Raw genomic sequence first — 16350 nt, 5'->3', positions numbered from 1 at the left:
AAATATTCCACAGCCTTGGAGAATTACTTTCTCCCTTCCTTTGCTGTACAAGCCATTACACCTCCTGTCAGGCAAGGGAGGCCTGAGAAAGTGGAACCTGGAACGCTCTGTCATCGGTGTTGGGCGGGGCGAGGGTTTGGGGGCGGAGCCTGGCGCGAGAGGGAGGTTTTAGGGGCGTGGCCGGGCGGGGCGAGCTGGGGGCGGGGCCTGGGCATGCCCTGCGGCGTGCGGGGGGCTGGCCTGCGCGCGGCGGGGGCGGGGCAGCAGCCGCAGGCTCACGCCGTAAACAGTCAACATGGCGGCGGCGGCGGCAACGGCACCCGGGGCCTTGGGTATCTTGCAGGCCGGCCGCGCTCGCTTGGTGGCCGCTTGCTGTGCGCGGCTTGGCCCTGGGTGGAGGCTGTCCGGCTCCTGGACGGTCTCGCGGGTCGACCCGGCGACCTGGGCTCGGGGCTGGACACCCGCGGCCGGGGGGGCGGCCTGGCGGAGGGGCTACAGCTCTGAGGTGAAGACGGAGGACGAACTGCGGGTGCGGTATCTGGAAGAGGAGAACCGAGGTGAGGGGCGCGACGCGGGCGGCCGCCGGTCCTAGGAAGGGGTTGCAAGGTCGAGTGTCCGGGCTGACGTCAGTGTCCGCCGAGAGGCTTGGGGGCCCTTCCCCTCCCCCTCCCAAGCGTTGCAGCTGTATAGTGCTCTCCTTGCCTAAAGGTGTCCTTCGGAGCAGCTTACCTGTAAAAGTGGCCCTACTCGGCGCCGAAGACAGAAATGCGGCTTACGTCCTCATCTCTAGACGAGCCAAGGTCAATAAACCGGGTGTGTGATATTTGCTTCCAGATTTTGTTCTTGCTCTGTGATTCCTGTCAACTCAGCTATCAGGCGGAGAGTTTTGGAAGCTGCCTTGACAATGCACCTTATTATTCTGAGTCTTCTTAAATTTAAAGCGGTGCATCTGGAACAATTTTTCCCCTTGCCCATTTTATCTTAGAAGGTTAGTTTTGTGGACTATTTCAGTTCAGTTAGACAATTTTGAGCATTTTCTTGGTCTTCCAATTCCCTTGCTGAGCTCTGGGGGACACAGTTGTGGATGATGTTGATCTTGCCCTTGAGCTACCTCCTTGGGTGGATGGAGATAGATGCATTAGCAGTACAATACAGTGGGAGGAAGGGTTGTGATAGAGGATGTGTGCCAGTCGGTGGGATTGCTGTTAAAGCTCAATTCCTTTCACTTGCCTTGTTGGGAGAAGTTAAATGGATCAAGAAAGGTGGAAATAGCAGTTTGCCAGAAGAGTAGTCGTTGAATTTTGACACGCAGTTATTGAGCACCTATAATCGGTTAAGCAGAAGTGCGAAACGAGTTAAGTCATGATTGCTATCTTTAAGCAGCACCCAGTATAGCGAGGAAGATAGTGGTGATTAAAAGGTTATGCTAACTTTAAAGGCTTGGCGACAGCAAAGGGCTGTAGTACCCCCAAGGTTCATATGATAGCTATATCTGGGGAGATTGGAAGACTCCAGAAGGGGATTCTGAGGGTTAAGTTAGGGTTTTGCCAGATGAAAAGGGATCCAAGGCATTCTTTGCAATGGGATGTGACATTAGTGAGGGTTCCTAGGCAAACTTCTCTGTGCTTCAATTTTCTTCCGTGCAAAAATAGGAAAAATAATACCAACTTTGTATGCCTACTGTGGAGATTAGACGAGAGGGTAATATAAATTGCTCACTGGGTATCGATCTAGCTCATAGGGGGTCTTCTGTAGTATGATGAGTTATTTCTTTTATTTGTTTATTATTTCATACAGACAAGAGCATGGTGAAAGGCATGGCATGGGAACATGTGTGGTGTTTTGGGGAAATGGCATAAGGCAAGTGTGGTTGTACTGGCATGACAGGCAGAATTTTTAGAAATTCAGCTGGAAAGTAGATTGGCACTGGAGTGATTAGAGCCATGAACGCTACCATCTTTTGGGTAAGCTTAGTCTTGCCAGCATTTCAGTTACATTAGGTGAACCAGCAGTACATTAGATTCAAATGCATTGCAGGTACAGCTAGTAATGTGCACCATATTCTGTATTTTTTTGACCTAAATGAATGCATATTGAACGTAACTTTTTATAAAATGTATGGAAAGTCCTTCAGTTAGGTTTCAAATGGGTCAAGGAGAAGAAATCAGAATATAAGTCAATTTGATAAATTCAGAATGTTTTGTCACTTGAAATGTAAAAATCAGCTATTGGGGAATACGGGTTCTAAAGAAAATTGACCTGCTTCCTTTCAGGATTGGAAAGGTGACAACTCAGTTTTGTTTAACATTATATATGCTTTACTTTGCTTTGCTTTACTGTCAAACCAGCAATAAGCAGTGCAAAGAAAAACATGAGTTCAAGGCTGGTGCAGGTGAAGGAATCTCCCTGGTGCCTTTGCTTATTAGAGGCGAGTCCAAAATTTGGTGCTCTTAGCAGCCTGCAGGGAATATGACAACTCCACTGGGTCAGAGGAGCCCCAGACTGCTCTCTGCCCTGTAGGCCTCTTTAGGCTGGTGGAGGTGGATAAATGCAGAATACATCCATACTCATAGGTTGCTTGGGTTCCATATTTGTAATTTGTTGTGGAAGCACAGTTAGACAACCAACTTTCTTTAGTCGTTATTTCTTGCATTGTCGTCCAGCCTCCTCAGGGTTTTAGAGCAGCAGTCCTGGTCATGGTTTACAGAGGTCTCTCCTGGTTTCCTGCAGTGGCTGCCTTTATAGGTCAACTGGTCTCCAGTCATTCTCCTTCCCAGTTTGTTCTTTGCACTGGTGCTGGGGTTATTTTTTCAAGGCCAAGCAAGAATCACATCTCTGTTCAGTTAAAAACCTCTAGTGGTCTCTAATGCCTACAAGCCCTCACAGCTGCAGGCCTTTACAGACCATCCATCTCCCTTCTGCTGCACCTAAGCTTTACCTTTTCTTGCTCTTATGTGTCTGTGCTTTTGCACACATCTTCTGGAATGACCTCTCCCTTCTCCATACCAACCTTCTCCCAGTCTTGCAGGCTTCTACTCATAATTGTGACCCATTTTAAAGACCATTTTTGTGAACCTTATACCAACTTCTGGTAGAAGTAGAGCAAACAAGCAAATGAATAATTCAAGTTATTCTTAATGCCCGCTCCTACCTCATCATTCACATCTGGCTTATCATCAGGTCTTCCCAAGTGCCTTTGTAGTCTTTCCATTTTTATCCATGTTCTTCTTTACCAACACTGCTCTTGTCCAAGCCTGTATCATGTCTCAGGTGGCCTGTTGAAGAGGTCAGCTAGCTCATCTTCCTACTACATCCTTTTTTTTTTAAAAAAACCAGGTTGATTCCTTTCACATTTTTCTCATGTTTTAAAGAATACATTCTTTAATTCCATATATTTTATGGCATGTGAATTCTATCTCAATAAAGCTATATATTTAGATAGATGTATATATTTTAAAATTTTATTGAGATTAATTCACATATAAAATTAAAAATGTACAATTATTTTTAGCATATTTACAGAGTTGTGCAACCATCACCACAATCCAATTTTAGAACATTTTTATCAATCTAGAAAGAAACCCTGTTCTTTTTGGCAGTGTCTCCCCATTCTCAATACTCCCTCTCCCCCCAGACTAAGACCCATTTATCATCTACTTTCTGTCTCAATAGATTTTTCTACTTTGGACATTTCACATAAAGAAATCATATGTGGTTATTTATGGCTTCTTTCACTTAGCATTTGGTTTTTAAGATTCTGTTATGTTGTGGCATGTATCAGTACTTCATTTGTTTTTATGACTGAGTAGTATTCCATTGTTTGGATTTTTTTGTCTGTTCATTATTGATGTACATTTGGATCATTTCCACTTTCTGGATCTTGTGAACAATGCTGCTTAGAACATTCATGTATAAATTTTTATGGGCATCCTTTTTTATTTCCACTTAGGAGTGCAATTGCTGGATCATATGGTAATTGTACTTCTATGATTAACATTTTGAGGAACTGCCAAAGTTTTCCAAAGTGGCTGCAGCATTTTACATTCCCACCAGCAAAGTATAAGGGCTCTAATTTCTTCACATCATGAACAGTAATTGTTTGGTTTTTGATTATAGCCATCGGGTGTGTTGGGAAGTGATATCTCATTGTGGCTTTGATTTTGACTTCCCTAATATTTAAGGATGTTGAGTATCTTTTCATGTGCTTATTGGCCGTGTGTATTTCTTCTTAAGAGAAATGTCTTCTCAAATCCTTTTTAATTGGGTTGTTTGTCTTTTTGTTGTTGAATTGTAAGAGTTCTTTATATATTCTGGATGCAAGTCTCTAATCAGATACATGACTTGAATATATTTTCTCCTATGGGTTCTTTTTATTCTTGTTAATTTTGAAGACCCTAGGCTTTTAATTGTGGTGTAGTACAATTTATTTGTTTCTTTTGTTGCTGAGCTTTTGGATCATATCTAAGAAACTGTTGCCTAACCCAGGATCACAAAGATTTATAACTGTTTCCTTCCAACAGTTTTATGGTTTTAGCTCTTCACGTTTGTGTCTGTGATCGATTGTGAGTTAGTTTTTGTGTATGGTGTGAGGTAAGAGGTCACCTTCATTCTTTTGCTTTGGATATCCAGTGTACCAGTGCTATTGATGAGACTTATTGTTCACCACAGAATTGTGTTGGCACGCTTGTTGAAAATTAATTGACTGTAAACATAGAGTTTGTTTCTGTACTTTCAGTTGTATTCCATTTATCTACATGTCTATCTTTATGTCAGTACCATTTCTGAAGAATTTATACCAGAATCTCTAAAGAATTCTCAGTTTATTCAAGGAAGTCAAGTCAACTGGTATTTTGATAGGAATTGCATTGAATAGGTAGATCAATTTGGGGAATATTGCCTTTTTAACAATGTAAAACTTAACATTCCATGAACATGGAATATCTTTTCATTCAGCAGTATTTTGTAGTTTTCATTGTATAAGTCTTACACTATTTTTGTTAAATTTATTTCTAGCTAGTTCATTCTTTTTGGATACTATTGTAAATGGAATTGTTTTCTTAGTTTTGTTTTCAGATTGTTCATTGCTAGCGTACAGTAATACAATTGTTTTTGTATGTTGATCTTGTATCATGAAACTTTCCTGAACTTGATGATTTTTTCTCATAGGTTTTTAGTGGGTTTCTTAATATTTTCTATATACAGGATCCATGTCATCTGCACACAGAAGAAATTTTACTTATTCTTTTCCAATCTGGATGCCTTTTATTTCTTTCTCTTCTGTAATCTCCCCCTTTGGACCCTCTGTTACAGTGTAGACTAAAAGTATCAACAGACATCCTAGTCTTTTTCCTGATCTGAGGGGAAGGCATTCAGTCTTTCACCATTAAGTATGATGTTAGCTATGGGTTTTTTGGTAGATGTCCTTTATCAGGTTGAAGAAGCCTCTGTTTATTCATAGTTCAAGTGTTTTTATCTGGTTGAATTTTGTCAGATTCTTTTTCTGCATCTATTGAGATGATTGTATGTCTTTTCGTGTTGAGCCTATTGATATGATGTATTACATTAATTGATTTTCAAATATTGAACCAGTCTTTCACACCTGAAATAAATCCCACTTGATTTTGGGGTGTAATTATTTTTATACATTGCTGGATTTAATTTGCTAACATTTTGTTGAGGATTTTTGCATTTATGTTTATGAGAAATAGTGACCTTTAGTTTTCCGTTCCTGTGATGTCTTTTTCTGGTTTTGGTATACGGGTAATGCTGACTTCATAAAATGAGCTAGGAGGTGCCCCGTCTGCTTCTGTTTTCTGGAAGAGATTGTAGAGAAATTGCATCATTTTTTTCTTTGAATGTTTTAGTAGAATTCACTGGTGAAACCATCTGCATCTGATGCTTTCTGATTTAGAAGCTTATTAATTACTGATTCAGTTTCTTTAATATCAATAGATTTAGCCTATTCAGCTTATCTATTTCCTGTCCTGTTAGCTTGTGCCTTTCAAGGAATTGGTTTATTTCATGTAAGTTAGCAAATTTGTTGGCATATAGTTGTTCATAATATTTCTTTATTATGCTTGTGGTATCAGTGGGATTCAGTAGTGATGAATTTCTGATGTTAGTAATTGATACTCTCTTTCATTTCTGATATTAGTAATTTGTTTTCTCTCTTTTTTTTCACGGCTAGCCTGGCTAGAGGCTTATCAATTTACTGATATTTTTAATAAAGAACTAACTTTTGATTTGATTGATTTTTCTTTACTGATTTTCTACTTTCAATTTCATAGATTTCTGCTGATTTTTACTTTTCTTCCCACTTATTTTAATTTAATTTGTTGTTTGTTTTCTAGTTTCTTAAGGTGGAAGCTTAGATTACCAATTGTAGACGTTTCTTAATATGTGCATTCAGTGCTGTAAGTTTTCCCCAAGCATTGCTTTTGCTGCATCACATGTATTTTGATAAGTTGTATTTTCAATTTCATATAGTTAGAAGTATTTTAAATTTCTCTTGAGATTTCTTCATTTACTTATATTTTACTTAAGTACCTTATTTAATCTCTAAGTATTTTGAGGTTTTCCAGCTGTTTTTCTGTTATTGATTTCTAGGTTTATTTCCATTGTCATCTAGGAGGATACTTCAGTATGATTTCTTTTTTTTTTTTTTAATTTATTTATTTTATTTACTTTTGGCTGTGTTGGGTCTTCCTTGCTGCGTGCGTGCTTTCTCTGGTTGCGGAGAGCAAGGGCTACTCTTCATTGCGATGCGTGGGCTTCTCATTGCGTTGGCTTCTCTTGTTGCGGAGCACAGGCTCTAGGCACACGGGCGTCCGTAGTTGTGGCTCGCGGGCTCTAGAGCACAGGCTCAGTAGTTGTGGCGCACGGGCTTCGTTGCTCCGCAGCATGTGGGAACTTCCCAGCCCAGGGCTTGAACCCTTGTCCTCTGCGTTGGCAGGCGGATTCTTAACCACTGCGCCACCAGGGAAGCCCTGATTTCTATTTTAAATTTGTTAAGGTGTGTTTTTGGCCCAGAATGTGGTCTGTCATGGTGAATATCAGTATGACCTTGAGAAGAATGAGTAGTCTGCTATTGTTGGATGCAGTTTTCTATATTCAAGTAGATCTAGTATTCAGTTAGATTTAGTTGATTTTTTGGTTTGTGTTCAGTTCAGCTATACCCTTAATTGATTTTCTGTCTGATGGATCTATAAGTGATAGAGGTGAGTTGAAATTTGCAACTATGCTAGGGGATTTGTTTATTTCTCCTTGTAATTCTATCAGTTTTTAAATCATGCAATTTGATGCTCTATTGTTAGGTGGATATGCATGGGTTATTATGTTGCAGAAATGACCCCTCCAGCATTATGTAATGCCCCTTTTTCTCCCTGAGACGGTTCTTTGTTCTGAGATCTGTTGTCTCTGAAATTAATGTAGCTACTCCAGGTTTTATTAGTGTTAGCATGGTTTATCTTTCTTCATCTCTTCATTTTTAATCAGTCTGTGTCTTTATGTTTAAAGTGGATTTTTTGTACACAACATATAGTTGGGTCTTGTTTTTTTTTTTTTTTTTTGTGGTACGCGGGCCTCTCACTGTTGTGGCCTCTCCCGCTGCAGAGCACAGGCTCCGGACGTGCAGGCTCAGCGGCCATGGCTCACGGGCCCAGCCGCTCCGCGGCATGTGGGATCCTCCCGGACCGGGGGGACCAGGGCACGAACCCGCGTCCCCTGCATCGGCAGGCAGACTCTCAAGCACTGCGCCACCAGGGAAGCCCTGGGTCTTGTTTTTAATCCACTCTGACAGTATCTGTCTTTTAATTAGTGTATTTTAGACCATTCATACTTAAAGTGATTAAATAGTTGGATTATTATGTATTTGTAACTGTTATCAGTTACCCTGTTGTTTGCAATATATATTTACAACTAATCCACGCCTGCTTTTTAATAACACTATACTGTTTCATGGTGGTAATGGTATAAATGCATATTCCTATTTCTTTCCTCCCATTCCTTATAACATTACTGTCATTTATTACCCTTTTCTGTAAGTTACAGTCACCCCATACATGGTTGGCATTATTGTTTTGAATAAGTTGTTATCATTGACATCAATTAGTTTTGAGTCAAAAGGAACCTTGAAATTTACTTAGTAGTCTGTTGTTAGCAGTAGTTGGTCTTAATAATTCTGAATATGTTTTCTTTTTATTATAGGATAGAGTAAATGAAAAAAATGTTGTTCTTGGGAAACAGACTTTTCACTGTGGTAGGAGAGAGAAAGTACAAATATGGGATGGGGGAAGGTGAGGAAGAAACCTGTTACCTTGGATTTGAATTAGAGTTATCAGGACAAACTTACAAAAACCATAAGTATATTGTGTACAAACATGTTTATATTTATTTCCTATTCTGACCATTGAAACAGTCTAAAAGGAATGATACCACAGTAGCAGTGAACATATCTAATGTCCAGATTTTGGTTTCTAAAGACCGTTCCCCCACTGAAAGAAGCCAGAGCTCTTTGGAGAAATGTCTGATTTCAGGTCAGGAGCAGGGAAAGTGAAAGGTGAGCCTGGAATATCTTTGTGAGTCAAAAAGCAAGGAAATGTTCAAATACTAAAAGGAACATGTCAGAAGGACATAGAAACATGTTAAATACTAAAAGGAACATGTCAGGATATAAGCTTACAAGGGCTTTGAACATTAAAAAATACAGTGATAATGGATTATAGCACCTTGAGTAAAGAATCCGTGAAGCCATGGTGATTATTCAAGATGGTGGGGTAGGGAAGAAGATGTTTTTATAGAAGAATGGTAGGAATGATAGAAAATAACCACTTTTGAAACCACCAATGTAAAAATAAAGGAATTATCATGGCAGTGTGAGATACAGACCCTTTATCTTTTTCCAGATGGGTATCCAGTTGTCCCAACACCACTTATTCATCTTTACCCCACTGATTTGAAGGGCCATTTTTATCACGAGCTAAATTTGGTCTTTCTGTTCTGTTTTATGGTCTCTGTAGATGTTGCACTTCTACATTATTTTATGATTAAAGCTGTGTTGTGTTTCAGTGTATGGTAGGGCTAGGTATTCCCTCCTTCACCTTTGCTGTTTCTTTCTTTTTTTTTCTTGCCTCTTCCTGCCTGGTTATTTTTCCACATGAGTTTTGGAATATCCATGTATAGTTTCAGAAAAAGGCTTGTTGGTATTTTTATTGACATCGTGTTGGATTTAAAATTAGGGAAATATTTATGATACTGCTTTCTTTTCTACCTAAAAACACAGAATGTGTTTCCATTTTTGCAATTCTATTTTGTTTTTTTTTAAGGGGAGTTTTAGAAGTGCCCACCAGTAGGGTTTGCACATTTATGTTAAGTGTACCCCAGGTCATCCTGCCTCCTGTCTGGTTGTTCATAAAAATGAGATGATTTCTTTCAGTATATCTTCTGTGTGTTTGCCTTTCTTCCTCCCTCCCCCCGCCTCCTCCCTCCCTCCCTCTCTCTCCTTCCTTCCTTCTATATGAAGGCTATTTTATCTGGATATTTAATTTCATGTCTTTTAAATAATGCTCTTTTGTTGCAGTAGTTTTTCATTTGTTGTTTTGGGTTTTCTAGGTTTACAGTCATCATCTGTTAATGATTTTCCACATTGTTTCTAAAATTTGGGTATTATAAAAATTGCATATCTCCTTTTGTTCATGTGAAGGAGTTCTGGGTTCATTATGTTTTTATTGTAGGTTCTTATTACTTCTGTAGTATTTTAAGGAGACTGAATTATATATGGTTTATCAAAAGTATTCTGTCAGTGCTTTTCAGTTCTTTGTGTATTACAAGTGACTTGTTAGTAAAAATAGTTAAATTATTGAGGTCTACAAAATTCTAAAGTAACAATATATGCTCATGGTAAAATAAACAAACAAACAAACAAAAACACTATGGAAGGATGTCATCTCTTCACTTTCAAACTGTTTCATCAAAAGTAAAGACCTTAAACTTATATTTTGAGTCTTTGCTGTGAATCATAATTTTATTCACTTTCTGGTTTGTGTTACCTTTATAATTATTTTTATAGACAGCATCTGGACTTTTTTGGTGTAAGTTCAGAAAATGTTTGCTGTTCTATATCCTTCATCTTCTAACCATACAATTTCTGTCATTTGTAACTTTATATCATCAAAGTTTATGATAGTTACATTTTGTTCTCTTACAGTTGTCCATTGCTGTATCTATAGATTGAATATAAACAGGGTTTAGAATATTATTGGTAATAGTTACGTTGGTACTGCTTTCAGTATATCTCTAGAAGCAGTCTGCTTTCCATCTCCACTCCACAGCCTGAAGCCTGTGTGCTGTCATCTCTCATCTGGATCTCTGCAGTAGCCTCTTGTTTGGTATCCTCCAGTATACTTTTTTTTTTCTTTTTTGTAACTGTAGGTGAAATTCACATAATACAAAGTTTACCATTTTAATTTTTCAAAGTGTACATTCAGTAGTTTTTGGGTTATTCACCATGTTGTACAGCCATCATCACTGTCTTAATTCCAGAATACTTTTATTACTTTCAAAACAAGCCCATGCTCTTTAGTCAGTTTCTCCATATTCCCCCTCCCCCCAGTTTCCAGAAACCACTAATTTCCTTTCTGTCTTTACAGGTTTGCCTATACTAGGTATTTCACAGAAGTAGAATCATACGATATGTGGCTTTTTGTGTCTGGGTTCTTTCAGCCTAATGTTTTCAGAGTTCGTCTGTGTTATAGCATGCATCAGCACTTCATTCCTTTTTATGGCTGAATAATATTCCATTGACTGGATATAGGACATGTTGTATTTTTACTTTTTAGATATTATGAGTAATGCTGCTAAATACTTGTGTACGATTATTTGTTTGAACATAGGTGTTCATTCTTTTGGATGGGTATCTAGGAGTAGAATCATTGGGTCATGTGGTAATTTTATGTTTAGTGTTTGGAGGAACCACCAAACTGTATGAGAATATGAGAGTATGGTTGAGAGTTCCTAAGTCTCCACATCGTTGTCAATGCTTATTTGTTTCCTCTTTTAAATTACAGCCATCTTATTGGATATGAAGTGATACCTCATTGTGGTTTGATTTGCATTTCTCTAATAACATATTATGTTGAGCCTCATTTCATTTATATATCTTCTTTGGAGAAATATCTATTCAACTCCTTCGCCTGTTTTTCAGTTGGGTTGTCTTTTTGTTGTAAATAGTAAGAATTCTGTATATAATCTAAATATAAACCCCATATCAGATGTATGATTTGCAGATATTTTCTGTGGCTTGTTTTTTTTACTTCCTTAGTAATTTTGATGAAGTCTGGTTTATCTGTTTTTTCTTTTGTTGCTTGTGCTTTTGTTGTCATATTTAGGACACTGTTGCCTAATCCAGGATCATGAAGATTTATACCTTTGCTTCCTTCTAAGAGTGTTACAGTTTTAGCTCTTAGATCCATTTTGAGATAATTTTTGTATGTTGTGTGAGGAAAGGGTCCAACTCCATTCCTTTGTGGGTGAGTATCTAGTTGTCCCACCACTATATGTTGAAAAGTCTTGCACCATTGAATGGTCTTGGTATTCTTGTCAAAAACCAATTGATCATAAATTTTTATTTACTTAGGTCTTTTTAAATTTCTTTCAGTGGTGTTTTATAGTTTTCAGTGTACAGTCTTGAACTTTCTTCAGTTTATTCCTAAGTATTGTATTTTTTTGATGTTATTACAAATTGAATTGTTTTCCTAATCTCATTTTTGGAGTGTTTATTCATAGTGTATAGAAATTTAACTGATTTTTATATATTGATGTTGTATCATGCAACTTTATTGAGTTCATTTATTAGCTCTAATAGTTTTTGGTGGATTCATTGGGATTTTCTGTGTATAAGATCATGTTATTTGTGAATGGAAATTGTTTTACTTCTTTTTTTTTTCCCTATCTGGATGCCTTTTATTTCTTTTTTTATGCCTAATTACCCTGGCTAGAATTTCCAGTACAACACTGAATAGAAGTGGTGAAAACAGACATCATTATCTAGTTATTTATCCTAAGGAGAAGACTTTCAGTCTTTTAACATTAAGTATGATGTTAGTTGTGGGTTTTCTATAAATGCCCTTTATTAGGTTGAGGAAGTTTCCTTCTGTTACTAGTTTGTTGAGGTTTTTAAATTATCATTAAAAAAAAATCATTTAAAGCATGTTGGATTTTGTCCAGTGTTTCTTCTGCATCAGTTGAGATGATCATGTAGCTTTCAAATGTTTTCTTTTATTCTGTTCGTGTGGTGTGTAACTTTGATTGATTTTTGTGCTGAACCACCCTTGCATTCCTGGGATAAGTCCCTCTTGGTCATGGCTGCTAGATTTGGCTTGCTAGTATTTTGTTGAGGATTTTTACATTTGTATTCATAAGGGAAATTGGTCTAGTATATTCTAGTATATTCTTGCTTTATTCTAATCTGTTTTCTGCACTGTGGCCTGAGTGATCTTTTTAAAGTGCAAGTTTGAGTGTAGAAATAAATTTCCCCAACTTGGAAAAAAGCTATTAGAAATGCATAGCAAACATTATACTAAATGGTGAAATACTTAGAAACATTTTCATTAAAGGCATTGATAAAATAAGGGAACTTATTATTTTTGCTAATATTATGTTGGACTTGAAGTCCTAGCTAAAGTAAAACAGCAAGAGAAGGAAATGAGAAATTAACATTGGAGCAGAACATGTAACTGCCAATATTTCCAGATAATGATTGATTGTTGTCTTAGAAAATTGAAGAGAACCACTTATTAAGTCTATTAATATTTAATAAATTTGCCAGAAAAAGTTCATATAAAATAACACTAAACTTACCACGTACACTCAATATGTGATTAGAAAATATAAATGATATAGAAATAAAAGCATTCACAAGGGGCAACAGATAGCCTTTGAAGATGTGCAAGATGAAGTCTCTTAAGTCTTTATTGAGGAAAAAACCAAGACCTGAAAATTTGCAGCATTGTACCATGTTATAAAGGGAAAGAGTTAATACTTTAAATATGTCAGTTTCCTAAATATTAAACAACAGATATCCTAACAGTGTATTTTAAATTTCATTGAAAAGAGTTGTGTTTAAGAATATTTAAGACATTTTGAAAAATAATAGCTGGTAGACGTGGTGCTTACTGTACATTAGATAACAAAACATACAATATTGTTATAATAATTAAAGTAGGAAGAACATTAGAATAGGAGTGGCCCAGGAAATTGACAGTAAAACAGAGTCCAGAGAGTGATTTTTATAGTTATTTAGTATACAGTTGTTTGATTTTTGAAATCAGAAAGAAAATAGGGTACTATTTTATAAATGGTGCTAGCCAAAAATGTTTATGCATTTCAGAGAAAATAAGATACCTGCGGAGTTGAGAACAGCAGAAATGAAAGTAATCAATGTTAGGAGAAAGTATTAGAGAATTGTTTCAAAACATTAGGGTAGAGAGATCCTTTATTTTGTTTTAATTGGTTTAGTTTTACTTTTTCTTAATTATCTATACAGTTAGTATTGTGAGCAATATTTAACATGGTTTGTTTTGAGAACTAGCAGTGCCTTCCTCCACCCCATTTCCTATACTCCAGAAGCAGTTATTTAAAACCCTTTGGCTGATTCTTTGGGGTATATGTTATTTCATATGTTATTTCATTTGAAATAACATACATGTGTTTCTACTGGAATTTTCAAATTTAGATATTACCTATCTATTGACTTTTTGCAATGGAGGATAAGGGTTTGGCTCCCTTTCACACTCCACCACAAATGTGTACCTTCTCTTTTGCCCTCATCCTCATTCCATGGTTCTCTGGTAATTTCGCTCTATTTCTAGGTCTAAGAGAATGTTGCCATGTTTTTTAAAAAAATTAAAAAAAATAGCTTTATTGACATATAATTCATATACCTTAAAATTCTCCTATTAAAATGTAGTTTAATGGCTTTTAGTATTTTTACAGAGTTGTGCATCTATCACCACAATCAATTATTGAACATTTTCATTGCCCCAAAAAGAAACTTCACACTTTTTAGCTGTCACTGCTCAATCCCTCCATCTCTACTAGTCCTAGGCAACCACCAGTTGACCTTCTTTGTCCCTTCTGATTTGTCTCCTCTCAGCATTTCATATAAATGGAATTATAAGGTATGTGCTCCCTTGTGACTGGCTTCTTTCACTCAGCATGTTTTCAGGGTTCATCCGTGTTGTACGTGTATTGATACTTCGTCGTTTTTTTTAGGCCAAATATACACTGCGTGGATATACTACATTTTGTTTATCCATTCATCAGCTGAGGGATATTTGGGTTGTATCCACGTTTTGAATATTTTGGATAATGCTGCTGTGATCATTTTGGTGCATTTGTGTGGATGTGTGTTTTCATTGTAAACCCTTTTTAAGGAAGATACTAAGCCCGAAAGTTGCAAAGGCAATAATATACTATATAAAAAGTTAAAACTATGGTGCCGAAAATTACCATAAACAAGTTGAACTTTAAAAGTGAATGATAGGGAAAAGGTTTGTTTTATAAATAATGAATTAATGTCTGTAATCTAAAAATTTATTAATTGAAATGCAAAAGACAACTCTGATAAGATAGGCAAACAATGAGAACAGTTAATTCAGAAAACAAATGACAAATGATTATTAAACTTAGTTAACTCAACTTTGGTTCATAAGATTAGGTGAAACTTGATACATAATGATGTTATTTTCCCATATATTGTCAGAGATTTATAATATTCAGTGTTGGGTGGTAGACCAGTGATTCACAATGACATGTTTAATGAGGTCCCCTTAGTGACCTGAGATGAAATGTATAGATAATGTAAGCAGCTCACACACATAATTAAAAAAATCTTTAATAAAACAAAAGGAAGGTAATTTATGGCAAAATAACTTATTTCAATATATAATTTTTCTGCTGTGATCATTAAAATATAAATAAGTTAGGATTTAAGAGAAGTAAGAAGACTAGAAGCCATTCTACAAAGTAAGTAGCGGAAAATAAAAAACAGGTGGTATAAGGGGATATTAGAATAAAACCTAGTATTGGGTTAGTAATAACAGACCAAACTTATTTGTATATGATAAGAGACTGAGACAATAGCTTTAATTGAAAAAAGGATAATATGCGAAGGTAAATTTTCAACTGAGCGGAAGTGGTATTCTCACAAATGAGCCATGCCTTATTTATTTATTTATTTTGGGTCAAAATAATTCTCTACTGGGATGTGGGAGAGGGTGGTGACAGAGTAAATTGTAAGATTCAGTTCTCATTGACACCAAGTCAAACGGAAGTTCTCTCTTACCAGTAATATACTTGAAAATGCAGTGAATGTAATTAGACTTAACATAACTTTTTTTTTCTCTGTTTGATGGGTACCATGTAAAACAGAATATATTAAAATTCCTCTAATTTTAGGTCAAAAACCTTGTACTCGAAAAGAGTGTATGTATCTTTGTGTAGTTATGAATTTTGTGTATTCCAGTGTAATAGATCCTATGCTAGTGTATCTCATGCATCTTGTCTAACAAAGTCTGGTGGTTCCATACAAAGTGGTACACAGAATTGCCACAGAAAGTTCTAAATGGCCTGAAGGAGCTGAGTTCCAGTGTCCTAACTTCTTTATTTCTTTATAAATAAGTTAACGTGTATAATGTAAGACTAATTTGGTGGTACAGTTGTGTCTTAGTACAATGTAGAGGTAGTTTTAAAATATATTAGAAGTGATCTTAATTTCAGATTGATTTTATATATTTTTTGAGAATTAGTGATAATATGAATATTAAAATATGTGGGCAAGGAAGTGTCCTTGTGCAGGTAATACACATAATTGGAGCTCTATTAAGATGTGCTACTGTGAATAAATAGGTACTGGTGATTTGGCTGGACAGTATCTGTATTTTTGAGAGTTATCTGTTAAAATTTAAGAATACACATTCTGTTGGACCTAGAAATTCCACTTCTTGATACCTGTCAGAGAGATATTTATTGTACAGAAAAGAAATCTTCAAGAATGTTGATTGCAGCATTGCAGTATTTTAGGAAAATGGTAATGAAAAGGAAACTAAATAATGGAAATTCATTTCAGATAATATTATGAATTAAAAGGAATGTCTTGATATAGAAAGATCTTTAAGGCCAAATTAAGTAAATAAAGGAAATATGTATGAACCTATTTACGTAGAACAGCGCCAACAGAAAATACTCTGTGGTCCCATTTATGTAAAATAGCAACAATAAGCAAAACTATAGTCACAACTCTATTTCTGTATGTAAATATATTTTGTGGAAGGTTACATATCAGCAGATAACTAT

At 36.4% G+C, this 16350-nt stretch overlaps 1 protein-coding gene across 2 annotated transcripts in view; it reads left to right on the top strand.

Annotated features, from left to right (window-relative positions):
- Window positions 1-265: 265 nt before the first annotated feature.
- Window positions 266-16350, top strand: part of AUH (AU RNA binding methylglutaconyl-CoA hydratase) — a 162225-nt gene continuing 146140 nt past the window's right edge. Inside the window, exon 1 of one of the 2 annotated variants that reach the window (XM_027091939.1) lies at window positions 266-557. In XM_027091939.1, the coding sequence (XP_026947740.1) occupies window positions 296-557 (262 nt within the window). In that variant the 5' untranslated portion in view covers window positions 266-295. The remainder of the gene's footprint in view (window positions 558-16350) is intronic. The other variant, XM_027091940.1, reaches the window with a different exon arrangement.

The sequence above is a fragment of the Aethalodelphis obliquidens genome, unplaced genomic scaffold, assembly GCF_003676395.1.
Source record: "Aethalodelphis obliquidens isolate GAN/ISIS:26980383/991018 unplaced genomic scaffold, ASM367639v1 scaffold74, whole genome shotgun sequence".
Lineage (NCBI taxonomy): Eukaryota > Metazoa > Chordata > Mammalia > Artiodactyla > Delphinidae > Aethalodelphis > Aethalodelphis obliquidens.
The sequence above is the reverse complement of the archived record's forward strand: the minus strand, read 5'-3'. Positions and strand labels throughout refer to the sequence as shown.